The sequence below is a fragment of the Lepisma saccharinum genome, chromosome 4 (assembly GCF_977018435.1).
Source record: "Lepisma saccharinum chromosome 4, izLepSacc3.1, whole genome shotgun sequence".
NCBI classification, from domain to species: Eukaryota; Metazoa; Arthropoda; class Insecta; order Zygentoma; family Lepismatidae; genus Lepisma; species Lepisma saccharinum.
In genome coordinates this window covers 20739053-20757629 of record NC_139232.1, presented here as the reverse complement: position 1 = coordinate 20757629, position 18577 = coordinate 20739053, and the positions used below count along the sequence as shown (strand labels likewise).

The 18577-nt window shown below is 39.4% G+C and overlaps 1 protein-coding gene across 1 annotated transcript in view; it reads left to right on the top strand.

The window, feature by feature from the left end:
* Window positions 1-5386: 5386 nt before the first annotated feature.
* LOC145986859 (UNC93-like protein) overlaps window positions 5387-18577 on the top strand; it is a 45787-nt gene continuing 32596 nt past the window's right edge. The window contains exons 1-3 of the mRNA XM_083121331.1: window positions 5387-5517; window positions 8897-9497; window positions 16245-16449. Of these exons, the coding sequence (XP_082977457.1) occupies window positions 8915-9497; window positions 16245-16449 (788 nt within the window). The 5' untranslated portion in view covers window positions 5387-5517; window positions 8897-8914. The remainder of the gene's footprint in view (window positions 5518-8896; window positions 9498-16244; window positions 16450-18577) is intronic.

The window sequence follows — 18577 nt, the reverse complement described above, 5'->3', positions numbered from 1 at the left end:
CTTGAAGCAAACCCCTTTACTCAAACTTCAATAGATCATCCTATGGTTTTTCTTTTTCTATTAGGTGCTTAATGGATACTCGGAAATACCTATTACTTCATATATTAATCACATATTTATTGCCTTGTAATCAAGGTGTCGCAGGTTCCATAATCGGTGGAGGCACATAGTGGTTCGGATCTCACTTTAAACTGTAGTTCCAGTCCCGATTAGCCTTACTGTGCATAAAGTGGACTTAAAACACCAACTTACATATTTATCTGCATGCATTTGTTTCTTTTCGTTTGTCATGCTCACAGTTTATATCAATTTATACACCGGGATTTTTTAATAATTGTAAATTATGCATCATATTAATTCAACACAACATTTTCGCGAAATATAACAAAATAGCAATTAATAACAATAATATATTATACATCATGCGTATTAAGCCACAATAAATAATAAATGAAATAAATTAGCATCTTTGGATCAGTTTCAGGCTCTTAAATATATATTCTCGTCTTGATTCCGTGCATATTTTTCTAATAAAATATACAAAAAGGCACATAAATTATCATGCTCTAAAAAGTTTCCCTGCTGTTCTGATTTACATTGTTTTTTTTTTCTTATTGAAGTATTCGTATTTTTCTAAACACTTATTTCTCTAATTTCTGTAATTTGTTCGTGTGGTCGCCCCTGTGGCGCATTGGTTATCACCAGAGCTAGGAATTTTAGGTGCAAAAATTTGCCAATAAAGGTGCAAAAAAGGTGCCAATTTTTGTACAAAAAAGGTGCTAAAATAGGTGCTAATTTTCAGATGTATAATTTATTGTGAGCAGTGCATACATATATGATTCAACTTGTCTGGATAAACACATATATTATTCTCTGGTTTTAAATCGTCGTTTAATATAACTAAGCAAAGAAAATTCTCTGATACATTAGAAAGCGACATAAAGGAAAACATGCTTCTTCTTACTTGCTTAGAATTAGTCATCCAGAAACTGTGAAAATAGATTATATTCAAAATTTCTATGTTCTTCTGAGTGAGGCTACATCTGCGGTCACTAAGCAGATACTTGTAAGTTGAAAAAGAACGTTCAACGTCAACAGACACAAGTGGTGCGTATTTTGTTTTCAACCGGTTGCGACTTCTTGAACATCAGAGTTTTTGGCTAAACTTTGTTCTAACTTCTCTTTCCCGACCCCTTGCAGCTCTTGTTGCACACCCATCAAAACAGCCCACTGTGCTTCCTTTTCAGGACAGTGCTCCTCCAGTTTTGTGATTGCAGTAGTAAGGAAAGAAAAGCCAAGTACAATATAGAGTTTATCTTGCAATTCCTGTTTAAGTGCAAGTTTTTTGGCTTTTTCTGCAGCTGAGGATTCACTAGGCAAAGCATCTAAATATTTCGATATTGTATGGAAATGATTGCAAATAAACACTGCAGCTTTTAACCATGTACCCCATCTAGTGAGGATGGGAGAGGGTGGTAGTGGAAGTTTCGTAATTTCTACGTACTTCTGTATTCTAGAAGGAGCGTTTATCAGTATTTTCTTAATGCTAGGAACAAATTCGTTCACATATGTATATTCATCTTTAAGAGCTTCACAAACTCGATGCAAAGCATGAACAATGCAGGTCATATGTTTTAAGTTAGGATAAATATTCTTCAGATTAGAAAATGCAGCTAACATGTAAGATGCTTGGTCTGTAAGAACTAACCACACACTATTATATTTTACGCCTTCCGGCCACAATGCAAAACAAGCATCATTGAAACTTGCATTATCTGTTTTGCCGAGAAAATAAGTCTTTAAAAACATGGGTTTCATTTGATGTCCATTGAGAGGTGCTACTAAAATGTTTAAAACGTACCTGTTTTGCCTATCTGTGGTTTCTTCTAGTATGAAATAGACTGGATGGTCAGCTACTATTTGCCTGGTCTGCGAGATTTTAGCTTCATAAAGAGGTTGAAGGTAAGATTTCCTTAAGGTGCTCTCATCTGGAACTGAGTTCCCAGTATATTTTTGCAAATATGATTTCATGACAGGATTGTTAAGTTTCGAAAGAGGTATTCCAAACGCTACAAATGTCCTTGCTGTCTCACTGAAAAAATCATTTGTATTTTTGGAACTCGAAGATGCAAGCGCCTCACCAATGAATTGCTTTCGCTTCCATCTTTACTATCTCATAGTTCTTTATTCCTGACGTGCTTCTCACTTTGTAGATGCTGCACAACCCGAGTGAATTGGTGTTTGTCATCAACAGCAATAGAAATATCACACACATCACACCTCAGAACAGATCCATCACTCTGAATACCGTCACCGCTAAACTGTTTAACAATGTCCTGCAGTTTCCCAACATTTACTTTATGTTTCGGCATGGTGAAAAGCAAATCCGATGCATCGATCAGTCGATCACATACTGCAGTTACCTTGATCGCTGAGACGGGAGAAGGACAGCTTTCCTACAACAATTCGTAAACAATACAGCATAGGACAAAAAGAGCACAACTTCTAGCAATTGTAACGCATCATTGTTGGTACTGTTTAAAGTCCGCGCGCTTATACTATATTAACGTCCAAGAACTGAAGAAAGCCGATTCATTGTTGTGCGGTAAACAAGAATCGCGTGCCAAGAAGCCGTGCTTCGAATGTGGGTGGGGTTAAACAGCGCGCGAGTTGTATTTAAAAAATGATAAAGATGCAAAAAGGGCGAAAAGGTGCAAAAGGATCTGAGATTGTGAAAAGGTGCAAAAAGGTGCAACCGAAACACCATAGAGTTCAATACTTGTTTATTTTGGGAATGAGTAACTTTTTTACCCATTTTCACCGAAAAAAATTTAAGGTGCAGCACTGCTCCTTGACGCTTTCGGTCAAAGACCTGGGAGTCGTTGTGGACGAAAACCTCACTTGGAGTGACCATGTGAAGGCCATATGTAAAAAATCCTACGCAGCATTACACTCGCTGTACTGCCTTAAAAATATTTTACCACAAGAAGTAAAAAAAAAAAAAAACACTCGTGGAGTCCTTAGTTCTGTCTCATATAGACTACTGTGACTTGACATATATTGACCTCAACGGTGAACTAGCAAGACGTCTACAGCGAATACAAAATGCATGTGTGCGCTACATTTATAATATCAAATTTTTTGACCACCTGACCCCGGCTTTCAAGGACCTAGGCTGGTTCGACCTTTCCACTCGCCGCCACTTCCACGCTCTTACAGCGCTCTACAAAATAGTAAACTCACGAGAGCCGTCCTACCTACTTTCTCGATTTCAACCCCTAAGTTCAGCACACACCTTTGCCATCCGTTCGAGAGACAACTCTCTGCTGGCCATCCCCTCCCACAAGACAACGTTCCTTAACGGTCACTGCTACCAGAGCGTGGAACGACCTCCCCAACGACATAAGAAACTCTTCTTCTCTTCTCCAATTCAAATCAAAATTAACAAATCATCTTCTGGAGTCAACTTCCCAGAACTGAAAACAGGGAAATAAAATTAAACCTTCGTGTAAACTGGTAGGACCAACACCCACCGACTTTTTCTGTAATTTGACTATGTTTGTTGCGTGTGTGTTTATGTTTTACGTGTATTTTTTTTACTTAGTGTGTATGTATTTTTGTCTTTTTTTTTTGTTTTTTGCGTCTTTCTCTTTTATTTTTTCTTGTGTTTTTCTTTTTTTTGTATCTCAATGTTCCTAGTTTTTTATAGATTTCATTTCTTGGTATTTTAAATATTTAGTTTTTTATATATTTAACATACAGTTAGCTATAAAATCAATTTATAAAATGTAATGTAGAGATGGTTAAGTGGAATAAAAGGCTTGTGCCTTAACTTCGCCATCCAAAACAAGGAATAAATAAATAAATAAATAAAATTCCTAGCTCTGGTTATCACATCGCGCTACGACGCCGTGGATCTCGCGTTCGATTCCCTGCCTGGGCATGAGTGTCCATTCACCAGTTTCATCATATCATAACTCATCCTTATCTTCGCAATATGAGATTAGCCAAAAGTGGCACAAAAAGCGAAGTAAAATAAATCAATTCAATCAATTTGTTCGTGTGGGCAATAAGTGGGCACCGCACTCTCGCCTTGCACCTTGCTTGACGCATACATACATACAAGTTATGCAAAAAGATCGCAATATACAGGGTGTTCCATTTACAACGCAACCCGGAGTTGGGGATAGTACAACTTTTAAACCGGAAGTGGTACACATATATCCCTTATACCAACTTGAAGCCTTGTTCATGCATATGTTTTTAATCTGGGGAATAATGATTGGATTTCATTAGTGTCCACGCAGTGTTGCAGATGTAACGGGAAGTGTAAATGAAATTTTTACAAAGCATGAAAAATGGCACATAACCCACATGTACGGACATGCTGTCGGTAATTTTCAGTTTGGTTAGGTGAATTAGCTCGGCATCTATGGCAGTGAAAAAAAGAAATGTTCATTTCTACCGATAGCCAATCGGATGAGGCGTCTTTAAGGGGGAACTAGGAAAATCATTGTTTTTAGAAATTGAGACTGTGCATTGGCAACACTGCTGGTGTTTCAGTGCCACAAAAGGTGTGTTTCGAAACTGTATACATCATGCAATTACTGAAAACAATGAAAAAGAAACTTGGAAATTTTCAAGAAAATATTGTTACTTACATGCACCTGGCAACCATGCGATGAGATTACATTTTCCCCCGCTTGGAAAGAAACAGGAAAGGCCAGTCGTATCCCATTTCACATGCATCGCATGGTTGCCAGGTGCATGTAAGTAACAATATTTTCTTGAAAATTTCCAAGTTTCTTCTTTATGTTTTCAGTAATTGCATGATGTTTACAGTTTCGAAACACACCTTTTGTGGCTCTGAAACACCAGCAGTGTTGCTAATGCACAGTCTTAATTTCTAAAAACAGTTCTACAGGCGAGGCATCGAACTCCTCCCCAACGTTGGCAGATGGTCATTGACAATGAGAACATTACTGATTGAGTGAGTGATTGCTGTTGTGACTGTGTATTGTTACACTACAATAATAATGTTTCATATTATTATCACCACTTGTGTTCTTATGTTAATTAATTATTGTATTCCTGTTAACGTATGTTATAAAACGTTACGAACTTATGCACCGCCCCAATATTTTAAAATTGCTATATATATATATATATGGGAGGGCTCTGTACAATAATCAGGCTGCGGTATTTTCCAATGTGGAAAATAACTCCCCCCCCTACCTCGACCACTCCTTATAGTCATCCCATGTGTTTATACGTATCTTACCAATGACTTCAAACATCTGATAAATAAAATAAGGAATGAGCGACACAATCGTACACAAGTACTTTATCTGAAGATAAGTATTGTGACTGATAGTTGTGACGTATTGTGTGCCAGAAGAAACAAGGAGAGCAGATTGCAGAAGTGGACAATGGGTGAACAGTTACACTAGTGCTTTGTGAGTGTAGGTGAGGCTACACTGATTTATCACGTTTACAGAGACATCAAGGATCTTAAAGGTAATGTTCGCTTATGCAGAGAGTTGGAATCATAACAATAAACAGAATCGTAAGAGTTTATGCGAGGAAAGTTCAGAAAGTAATGCTTATACAGAAATTTAGTAAAACAAAAGTACGTATTTTCATTTTATTTTCTTAAATGGAAAGTTGACCATGTGACGTATCAAAATGGGCTAGAATTTCACGAGGAACACAATGTTGTGTTTGTTTTTATTATATCTTTAATCATTCTTACGTAATTGGTTGCCTTCTCAAAGTTCACTGACTGTTCATCTTTCACCTTTGGATTTTCGAACAATGAAGACAACAGAACATTCGAATTGGAACTTTATATGACCATCATTCATTTCGTCAGTTCATCATTCATCGTAATTGTCGCTAATAACCAAAGAGGCAGAAAGAAAAAGCCATTACGTCAGGATGATTAAAATTACGATAAAACTGAACACAGCATCATGTTTCTCGTCAAAATTATAGCCTATTTTGATATATCACATGACTACCTTTCCATTTAAGAAAATAAGCTGGCTTTCAAGATGGTGACCATCTTGGTAGTATGGCCTACATGGTTTTACCTCTCACCCACATCATGATTCCAGATTTGATAAACAACCCTTGTTACGTACCTTTCAATCAGATCAGGAATTTACCCTTCGCTCAACTTGTCGTTGTCAAAAGACTCCAGCGATCACAAGGCGTGCAAATGAAAACTTACTATTTCACCTTAATGCAAGGTATATTTTTGAAAACAAACACTTAACCGCAATCAAATAAACTTTAAACTTCATATTACAATTATTTTCGACATTTTTCTGCCACTATTAACCCGTGGCTATAGTAATGGTATGCTTGTTGATAAATCTATCAGTTTGTTAAATGTTGCCAGGTCCTGGTATGTACATCAAGAGTAGTTTATCTGTCCATCTGACACTAGTTGTCTATGACATCATAAATATTTGCCAAATTAAAAAGTGAACAAACATCACATTTCAACTAAACAACAAAGAATCACAGTGTAATGTCCAGGGCATTACATCCTTAAAGAAACCTTAATTACGGCCATAGCAGAAGATTATGGAAGCGATGGTTGAAAGCAGAAGTGGTGAGGAACACCAACGAAGAAAGAAATCAATCAAATGTAAAATGAAAGAAAATTGGTTAAGTAAAACTCCCAGCACAGCATAGGCAGAGAAGAGCTGTTCATTGGCGACCTATGTATAAATAAATAAAAAGAACAATGATAAATTGTAAGTGCTATTGTGACAGTATAATCCTTACAATACATACTTCATGTCATTCTGATGTGCTAATCTAGACATGACAAAACACTAGAATATAATTGATGAGTATAATTGTTACTATGTGTAATAGAAGTCAAGGAGGCCGATATGTGGTAATGTGTAATATGTAGTCAAAGTTATTCGATCTCAGCCTTTGGAACCCAACAAAATGGTTAATTCTTCAATTTTCCCATTATTTGAATTTCCTTTCCTCATTTCTGGTATTCTGACTTCCTTTCTAATTTTTTACCATTTCTGTATCTTAGAAACAATTTCTTCTTTCTTACATTTTCTCTTGTTGTTCTTTTACTCCTTTTCTTTTCTGTATTCTCTCTCAGTTTCACCTTTACTCTCTCTCTCTCTCTCTCTCTCTCTTTATCTCTCTATGGAGCCTATTTTTCTTTATTCCGTCGCTCTCCACTCACTCACTTTTAATGTTGTCCTTTTTTCTCTCTCACGATCGCATAGTGCAACGTTTTATCCTCTTTCTATCTTTCTTATTTATCTTCTGTCTTCTATATTTATTTTCTTTCTCCACGGTATATTTATTTCTTTTATTTTCTAATTGTTCTTTGATTTCTATTCTTTGTCCCTCTATTTTCTATTATTTTCCATACCTACCTGTATTATTCTTTTATTTCTCTTATCTCTCTCTCCCTTTACTGTTCTTTGATATTTTTCTCTCCTCATTGCTTTATTTATCTTTTCTGTCCTTTTATTTTTAATTTATTTTTTCTCTTTTCTCTCCCTCTAATATTTCCTTATGTCTCTTCTATCTCTATTGATTATTATTTTTCTTCTCTTTCCATTGCTTTTATATATATATCTTCTCTTCCTCTATATTTCTGTTATTCACTCTCTCTTTCTCTATTGTTCTTCTATTGTTTTATCTTCTTGAGGGTTTGAGGGGGTGGATGCGTTCCTCGCTTCCTCACTTCTGATCGGGGCCTCCCAGATGGCGTAGTGGTAGCGTCGTCGCCTTGTAATCAAGGGGTCCCGGGTTCGATACCCGGTGGAGGCACATAGTGGTTCGGATCCCACTTTACACTGTAGGTCCAGTCCCAATTAGCCTTACTGTGCATAAAGTGGACTTAAAACTCCAAATCAATCAATCAATCACTTCTGATCGATGAAGCAACCTGGGAAACCCGGACGTTCATTACGTTTCATAGTTGTTTTGCAAAGTGAATGTTTCCTTTTTTATCTTTCTGCCAACATGACATTCCAGTTCCATGCGTTAGATGTAATTGATTGAGAAGGTGTCGATACGATAAAAGCTCTTGTGCTTCCAATCTTTCAGATCAGAGGAAGATAGACAGTTCAGTGCATCAACGAGCCACTAGGTCAGAGATAAGAACGGCTTCTAATTGCGAGGGCTATGATAACATGACCAATTGCCCTGATTAATAGCAAACTTCTTAGAGTTACAGTGGCGTGCAAAACTTCATCAATATAGCGCTTTTGGCGATAACCTTTTTCAAACTTCATATATTCACGTGTGTATATATGTTGAGTAGTATTGTACCGACGGGATTCAATACTTTATATAGGTAAAAATAGGAAACATTTTGTGTAGACAAATATACAAAATATTAATAATGTTAAACAGTAAAAGAGGGTCATTATTATTAAACTGTAAACAAACATGGCAGCTGATATTTTACAAACTATCATTAAAAATATACCAAAAATTCAGCTGCAAATAATTTTAAAATATATTTAAGTTACAATTATATCCAGAATGTTTTATTCTCACTGGAAGAAAAGTTACTGAAATTATTATTATTATACATTATATAGTTTCATTAACAAACATTTCTATTGTAGATTCATGTAGCTATACAGTATCAGAAACAGAAAAATGTAGATATATTTACATATATTTTTAAATTTGCTTTAATCAAAGTGTTCGAATATTTTATAGGGCCGTTTACTAGAAAAACCCTTTCTATAAGAAAATATCTATATGTATGGTACCAAAAACCATACAAGCAATTTTAAGCGTGTTAAAAAAAAACGTTTAAATATAAAAAAATCGATTTAAATAAAAAGTCATAACTTGTATCCACCCCTTTAAATATACAATTGTTTCTCTGTAGATCTGCCTCACAAACGAGATGGCAGAGAAGGAGGCCCACACAAATCAGAGCTATCAACTCGACGAAAGCAAGCACTCCAACTGCGAGAGCTCGCCTGTCACCACGAGCCAATTCAAACCGAAGGAAAAATGGCGGATCCTCTGGAACCTTTCCGCCATCAGCGTGGCCTTCATGATGCACTTCACAGCGTACCACGGAGCGGCAAATCTCCAAAGCTCCATCAACTCCGACGCGGGACTCGGCACGGCCTCGTTAGCCTGCGTGTACGTCGGGCTGGTCCTCAGCAACGCCTTCTTCGCCGTCATGCTGACCAAATGGCTGGGCTGCAAGTGGATGATCTGTGCCAGCTTCTGGCTCTACATTCCCTACATCGCCGCCCAGTTCTACGCAGACTTTGGCACCTTCATCCCGACAGCGCTTCTGGTGGGGTTCGGCGGAGGCCCCCTGTGGGTTGCCAAGTGCACCTACGTCAGCGTCGTCAGCGAAGTATACTCGGAACTCAGCAACGTGTCTGCAGAGGTGATCGTCGTCAGGTTTTTCGGCATTTTCTTCATGGTGTACCAGACCTCAAACGTTTGGGGAAACCTTATATCTTCATTGGGTAAGTGTAATTTCAAAATATCTCTTCGTGCTAATTTAGAACTACATCATTTGTATTCATGTCCAGATATTATCAGAATAATTAAATCAAGAAGACTTAGGTGGGCAGGCCATGTGGCACGAATGGGTGAGGAAAGAGGAGTTTACAGGATTCTTGTTGGGAAACCTGATGATAAGAGACCTGTAGGAAGGCCAAGACGAAGATGGAGTGACAACGTTGAGATGGACCTAAGGGAAATCGGTAGGGATGGAAAAGAGTATATAGATCTTGCTCAAAATAGGGAAAGATGGAATGCCTGGGTTGCTGCAGCCATGAACCTTCGGGTTTAAGAAGGCTAGAGAGTTAGTTAGTTAGTTAGCTAATTCTATTCATTCCAGCCTGAGCAGAAATTGTCCCGTCTAAGAGCTCCGCGTCAGGTTGAGTTTGCAGCAGGTTTTATGTATTAATCCGCTCGAGAACGGTGCTCAGCTGTGCCAGTCTTGCCTGAACCACCAAGCCCTTCGTATCGCAGACAATGAGAGAATCGGCAGTATTGCTAACTCCTTAACACATCAAAACTCGTACATGCATATCAAGCGGAATGCATTTTTGCTTCTTTTTGTCTCCTGAACCATACAATTTTTAAAGTACTTTCTGCGCATAGATTATATAATAAATGTGTCCCTAGTTAATATAAATCGCGAGATATCTTCGAAACATGAGGGCATCTGTGTATGTGTCGAGCAGGCGCAAAAAGAAAAAAAAACAAAGGTAAAAGTAAACGCCAGGCCCCTCTTGAATTTAATGAGTTATTGTTTCTCGTTTAGAAAGAAATACATTTATGAAAATTTTGGTTGTTTCTTTCGCAATACATACGTTACTATAAGATATACGCCCTTCAAGCTTATACTACGAAAAAAGCAGCCAAATGTTGGTCTGTCCATTTCTTGGTGATAATCACCCTTCCCTTTCTTTGCACGGAACAGTAAACATGCGTCTTCAACAAAGCCTTTATTGCCGCCAGTGCGTGAAACAATAAGCCTCCCCCTCCCCGTTCGTCGGTTGCTTCAGCCGTGGCGGTGGTTTTGCACGCTTGTACGTTTGAATCAATGTACGACCCGCTTTGACGCATGTCTCGTCCAAACTAATTAACATGTGTTTTTTTCCACGGCGATATCTTTTAATACCGCGGAATCTTTTGTAGTCAAACAACAAAGAATCGTTTTCTACTCCTAAACTCAACCGAAAATCAATCAACATCCGAGACAGTTCGTGCGCTCATTGACGGTAAATCACCTCACGCCCTGTTTTATTTTGGTCTTGTTGCCGTAAGGCGGAATATGTATTTAAAACAACTTGTTTAACTTTAAAGAGCTTTTTCCTTCGGATGATGCTCGAAATAACACTCGGGCAAATCCGGGCACTGAATATGAGACCTCGATTCAGCCATTCTCGCCGCTGTACAGCACCAATAGCAATGAATCACGACAAAAATAGGGTTAAAATAGTGGGATGTGCAACACTGATATCACTGATTCCACGCGCTTTGCAAACGTATTCAGTCTCACTCGACTCGCTCTTGAGCTTTTGTGTTCCTTCAGCGCTACCGAATGCCCAGTTGGCGAATCTGCGTATTCAAGTTCGTCTGCACAGTGATTGCAACCGATCAAGTACATACCTGCTAATGGATGTATCATTTTGTCTGTATATTACACATTAAATAACTGTTTTCTTGGAAGTGTGCAGTTGTGTCGGAATTGAACCCGTCTCAGCGGAACTATATTCTGCGCGCACGTTTGGATCTACATATGCGAAAACCTTCTGCAAACTTAACCTGACGCGAGGCTTAGTTCGCTGCACTTCTTGACACTCTCTGTACCTGCGCGTCTAGTTGGCTACCGTTTGCACTACGTTCCGGAGCGGTGTAGTGGTTGGTGTATGATCACATGGTGCGTGCCATCAAATCAACGTTTAATGCAGCAGACAGGCATTTGTTGAATCTCCTTAACTTGAACACCGCTATTCCTCTGCTTGGTTGAACTTCATTTCCTTGCACCAGCCTGACACCAGGATACACCTGCACTACACCGAGTGTCAAAAAGTGCAGCTAACTAAACAGGGCCAGTAATGGCTCTTTGGCTACCACCGATAGTGTAATGGTAACGTTGCCGCCTTATAATCAAGGTGTTCAGGATTTGATACCCGGTGGAGTCACATAGTGGTTCGGATCACACTTTAAACCAGTGTTGTTTGCAGATCCAGGTATGGCAAATACAGTATGGCCGGAAAAGAAGTATACCGAAATTTGGTAGCATTGTACACACTCTCAGTATACTTCTTTTCCTGTCAAACTGTAAATTCGATTCCGCTTCTTGAGAGAAAATCAGAAACAGTAAATAGATTAGGAACCGTAAAGAACCTTTTTATCACTAAAGTACAGGGTGATCCGTTTGAGATATCAGAAAAGTAAACCTTTATACACAAGAGGTTAATTTAGGTATCTGAGCAGTTTATTGTAATACAAGCACAAAGGATGTAAGTTTCGAGTGAGTGGAGGTTTACAGTCTTCAGCTGCATGGCGGCAGTAGCATGCATGTAATACTTGAAAATTTCGCATACCATACGACATACTGTGTGCGCTGTTGTTACGTGACCACCACCTTTGTTACCATGCACATTAGCGCCGCCATGTGGCTGAAGTCTGTAAACCTACACTCACTCGAAACTTACATTCTTTGTGCTTGTATGGCGCCAACAAACTGCTCATAGATACGTACATTAACCTCTTGTGTATAAAGGTTTACTTTTGTGACATCTCAAACGGATTATCCTGTATTTCAATTCAGTCCCGGAACCTTTTTTCCGATCAATTTAAATACGGTGCGGTATCGAAATGGAACAATACGCATCTTGGACCGAATTTAAATTGTGCGGGGAAAAGGATTCCGGTCCTGTTATGGAACCAATAGAACTTTTGACAAACCTGCTTTAAGCTGTAGGCCAGGGGCATGGGCCAGGTCGTCAGACAGTGCGGGCCACATTAACAATTTCAATGACGCTCGCGGGCCACGAACCTACACTACGATATTGAGAACTGTAGCTGCTACCATCTACCATTTACTTAATTCGGTTTTTATGTTAAGTACTTAATTTTTGAAACGGGCACGGGCCACGACAAAGTGCTCTGCGGGCCACCTCTGGACCCCTGTTGTAAGCCCAGTCCTTTATGGGCATTTAATGAACATTTAAAATACTCAACAACAACACAGTGACAGCTCATAATAGTGGTTATACAAGCAATAATAATTTTAACTCTAGACACGATGGTATCTGAAGTGGACAAGGGGTTATGAAGAGAAATTCCCATTTAGGATACTGCATCCCTTCTCTGTTTTCGCATTTTGCCCTTGTGATGATAGAGAAGTTACTGAAAATGTCCAGTTTATAATAATAATAATAATAATAATAATACATTTTCTTTATTAAGCGGGCGAGTTTTAGCCAAAGGCAGCTCTGCCACCTAACCCTTGTCAATATGAGAATACATACAAAATGAGATAAACTGCGTATGGAGCAGTCAGCTAAATGTAAAATGATACTCAGATACAATAAAAGAAAAATACACAGAAATTAGTTGCATACAAAAAATGTGCAAGTACAAATGCAAAAGACAATAGTAATAATACTTGTTGTTACTGCAGCGGAGGTGTAAGGGGTGCCCCTTCCACGTAGTACACCCTGGAGTGCAGACTAACGAGGCTCTGGCGACTGGCCCCATGGCTAGTATAATTCTGTGTCGTCCTGTGTTTTGTCCTTATTTGTGCTGAGCGCCTTTTTTAGCCTCAGCCTTTAACCACGGTAAGGAAATTTTAGTTTTCAGACACGCTTTTATTTTTGTTATGATAAGGGGCTGGACCAGGTATAGTATGACGGGTGCAAAATAGCCTCAGTGCTGGCGCACCCCAAAAATTTTAATTCAAATTCAAATTGTTACTGCAGCGCCTCGGTGTCACCAGGTGGTGAAAATTTGAACTATTTTTTTTTCTGTCAGCACTCGCTTCCCCATGGTTTCCATATCCTCTATGTGCCAAGTTTCACCGCAAAAGGGCTTCAGAGGGCTCTGTGTAGGGCAACTTTAATTCTGGCCATCCACTATGTTTTACATATTATTACAAGTTTAAAAACATGCAACAATTTCCACTTATTATACAGGTTTCTAATTTTCCATTCCCAACTATAAAAAGGGTCTCTCCGATTGTACGCTGTCAAATTGAAATAGAGAAGTCCCGGGTTCGATTCATTTCTAACATTTTCGTCTTTCACGGGGTCCGCAAAAATCCCGCGCGACACTTTCGCGCAGCCCAATTATCCTGAAAATTATGCAAAATTCAAACTTTCTCTTTATTTTGCACCATTTTTTTGCACGAAAAACTATATTTTGTAATGACATATTTTCATGATGCATATAATTCCAGAAGAATATTTTATTTACACACCAATATTGATCAATATTTTGAACATTTTTTAATTTCAATTTTCAAGTATCGGTATCGGTATAGGTGGGTATCGGTGAGTATATCGGTGGGTATCGGTGAGAGTATCGGTATCGGTTGGTATCGGTGAGAGTATCGGTTTCGGTATCGGTGGGTATCGGTGAGAGTATCGGCATCGGTATCGGTGGGTATAGGTGAGAGTATCGGTATCGGTTGGTATCGGTGAGAGTATCGGCTTCGGTATCGGTGGGTATCGGTGAGAGTATCGGTATCGGTATCGGTGAGAGTATCGGAATCGGTATCGGTTCAAAGTGGTGTCGGCTCAGCCCTATTTATAACAATAGAAGATGACGTCAACAATTCTCAATATACGTACCTTGATGAATGAGGAACAGTATTATGTAAATAAAAATAAAGAAAACTAATGGATTGGATTGATTTGGTGTTTTAAGTCCACTTTACGCACAGTAAGGCTAATCGGGACTGGATCTAAAGTTGAAAGTGGGATCCGAACCACTATGTGCCTCCACCGGGTATCAAACCCGGGATCCCTTGATTACAAGGCAACGACACTACCACTGCGCCATCGGTGAGGCCCTAAACAAAAGTAAATATAACCCTGTATGTTCAGCAGAATTCCCGAAAGTCAGCAGGGCAGTTCTCCACCGGTTCCTCCTTAACGACATCCCTGTTTGTGCATCCTTAACGACATCCCTAACATAGATGTTAGGATTGTTAACAGGTTTTTACGACAGCAAACTTAACAAATTTTGCTGGTAAACAATGTGACCTTCAGATTGTGTGCGTTTTCCTGCTTCTTGAAAGCAGATAAACAGACAAGTGATGAGGCTTCATTATACGTAGTTAGGAACTGATGTAAGTTTTTTTGTATCTGTCTTTGTTAACAAGTTGAGGGAGAAGACGTGGTTCCCTTGAAACCGTGACTATCAGCTTGTGTTGTTTGAAACCTTTCAGACTGAAGTGACAAGCTACACGTGTCACTCAGAAACGTACCTTTAGAAAAAAATGCAAAATTTCGTAACGGAGCGACAAGACAAATTGTATACAGGGTGTATCATATGTAATAGCGGAAACTGACACAATTGAAAGTACACAATAATAGAAGCGAAAAAGTCTCAGTAAACATGTGTCTGCAAACGAGCCGGTTTCGAGATAATTGCGAATGTGTGGTTACAAGCCACCACTGACTTGATTGTTTGTAAACGTCGTTCTAGTTGGTAAAATGCTAATAATACAGTAAGAAAAGTCATTGGAGATCTCATTGCTTTTATTGAACATTCTACTTACCTTAACAAACGTTAGTATGTTACATGTTACAATTACTGTACACTTGTATCTGTTAAAGGAGGTGTTCAAAGTTCGTCCTTGCATCTGGATGCAATACTGTACGCGATTCCGCATTGAGTTTCGAATTCTTTCGAACATCCCTGGTTCACTTCGGAAATGGTCACAAGCATGTACAATTGAGGACTAAAAATGCTAAACGTTGTAAGTGCCAAAAGCGAAAGTGTTGGGAAATCGCATCGTTCAGCACATCAGCCCGTACGAACGTTCACACTAGTGCCTTTTTACACGCCCTTTGAACTACTGAGAGGGCTACCAGCCACATTTCACGTTTACCACATTATCAAGCATGGCACATTTCACAGTTTAACGTGGAAAGCGATCTTTGAATTCTTGTGGCACTTACAGCGTTTACCAATTTCAGTCTTCAACTCTCTGTACTGATTGTATCCATCCTGTTTGATTACAACGCCACCTCTCGGAAATGTTCTCTTGTGTAAACAAAGAGCAAACCTCGCAACGCGCAAGGAGTAAATCAGTCGGTGTTTACAAAATGCAATCAGTGACGGCTTCTAACCACACATTCGCACACATTATTAGCATTTTACCAACTAGGATGACGTTTACAAACAATGAAGTCAGTGGTGGCTTGTAAGCACACATTCGATATTATCTCGAAAACGGCTCGTTTGCAGATCCATGTTTACTGAGACTTTTATGCTTCTACTATCGTGTACTTTAAACTGTGTCAGTTTGCGCAATTACTTATGATACACTCTGTATATCGCTCGAACAGCTTTTTCCACATACTTGATGTGCTTGTCTCTCTTGTCGTCTGTCGCTTCTGTGTGAGATCTCATGTCGCTTGTCACTTCGGTCTGAAAGCACCCTTAGGTAGCGATCAGACCGAAGTGACAATCGACAATCCCATTTCTTGGTCCAGATTCAAAGTTTCTTCTTTCTATTGCAGTGCTATCACTTGGAGAATCCAGCAGCAACAGTACAGTGGACATTGAGGAAATTTGCGGCGTTAACTTCTGCCACCAGGACACGGGGGAGAATGCGAACCTCAAGAGACCGGAGGACACAAAGATCTACACTCTGGCAGGAATCTACATGGGATGCATGGTCATAGCCTCCCTCATAGTCGCTGTCTGCGTCGACTCTCTCAAGAGGTAATTCCACCAGGTAGAGTACAGCGGGATGCTACTATTTTAAGTTGGGAGTTTTAGCAAATTGTTTCCGCTAGGAGGCATTATTACATTAGTCATATTGTTCTAATGGATATCCTTTTGGACGATTGCATCCCATTGCTCTTAATATAATCCTGTCTCGCCTAATGGCTTATCAGCACATGGTAATCAGACCCTCCTAGTTTTGGAACCCAATCGCCGCCACTGCTTACAATGAAAGGGGCCCGGGGTCCGTGGAGGTACACTACATTGGTTCAGGTCTCACATTGAAGGTTTGAAGTCTCGATTAGTTTATCTGATCACAAACTGGACCTCAAACGAACACTTGTATTGTTTTGATGTGACTATATACCGTGCGTCCATTTCCTTGGGAGGCCGAGAGATCGCGAGAAGTGTGGTGGGAGACGCTAGCGGAGATGCCGAATTTTCGACAAAATATAATATAAAAACGTGTTAATTCACCCTTATTTGTACGTAGTACATTTATACGTCATTAGGTGTTGTACGTACTAATTGTTGTTTTGTACACTCACCTCAATTAGTACTGCGGCATTTTGTTTCCTTCTACACCATATTTGCAGAAACTACAATTCAATCTACAGGTGTGTCAATGTACGCTGTATAAAACACAACTTATTACTAACTTCGTTGACCCTGTACGTAACCAACCTACAACAATGTCACAGAAGTGACAGTTTTCAGTTGCTACTGGTCGGGCATTGACAACAGAGAGAGGAAAAGAGGAAAAGTTACACACTTGACCAGAAAGTAAAATTTACACACAAAGTGGAAGCTAATCCACATAATACTAAATCTGAAATACTCCAGATTTAGTAATCGCTTATACCACACTTCGCACAGTAATTAGTAAAAGAAATGCTACTTTAGACGATAATTTAAAACTGGGAAGTAATATTATAAAACTATCGTGTCTACTGTAGTATTTCAGTAACGAAGTGTTCACTAATATAGTGATAAATGTAAAGTATTCAAGAATAAAACTTTCAGATTCGATAATTTACCACTAAATAACCTGTATTACGCTACGTATATCTTCTTCCTCAGAATAGATACAATTACAGTATTTTAATAATGATATGGACAAGGTATCTAAATCTGATTTGTAAGTAATTCCGCATCACTCCAAAGGCGTGACTCGAACCCGGGATCTCTGGTGTCATAGCACAATAGACTAATCACTTCGCCAAGGGATCCGGCTGAAGCGCTGGAGTAGCTTCTTAAAAGCATAATACACCGGCGACCTTCAGCGGATCTTTAAAACTCCGCTGATACGGAAATCCACAGGAAATCAGTTGAACGTAACGTAACATTGTAAACAGTCACAGAAACAATAATTAAAATGACAGCGCTACGAAACTTCGTACACACTGAGTAGACAGTCAACTGAAGTCGTTTGACCTTAGGCGGCGGCTACCTGCGTCACTAGTGCTCCACACGGCGCGAACGGGTACTACTTTCCGGATGACTCTCGTAGATCGGGATAGCAGATCTCGTTCTCAGTTATAGTCCAAAAATTGTGGTCTCAAAGTTATAGATTGAATATCGGTGATACGTTAGAGGTAGAAGTGGGGAGTTGCGCTCCCCAAAGACGTTTTATTTCAGGACCGTGCCTTATCTACCAAATCAGCAAAAAATCATCTAAACAGGAATCTACAGGTAAACGAACATCCTTTCTATTGTTATCATGACCCAGCCATTGTCCAGTCCATAGAAGTGTTAAACAGTGAATGTTTTTCGTGTTTTCCTTATTTCTCAGGGGCGAGTCCCTTTACAGGTACCTCTCGTATAAGCGAGTTGCTTTAGACTGGCACAGCCTAAGTTCTAACCGAAAAACCCGTAGGGGCTTTATACAATTCTCAGTTATTACATAGTGCTAGGATTTTTATGACCTACAAATCACCAAAGTATGCAAAATAAAATATGCTCTTAAAGGTAAAGTGTTCCCCTGTGCTTAGCACCACGCCATGAAGGCTTATAGGGGCGTGGGGGTAACGCCCCACACTTTCTTGATCCGGTCGTGAGTGGGGGTGATGTGATCAGTACCACGCCCCTGACCGCCTTTACCCCCCAGGGTTTTCCCCAGTTACCC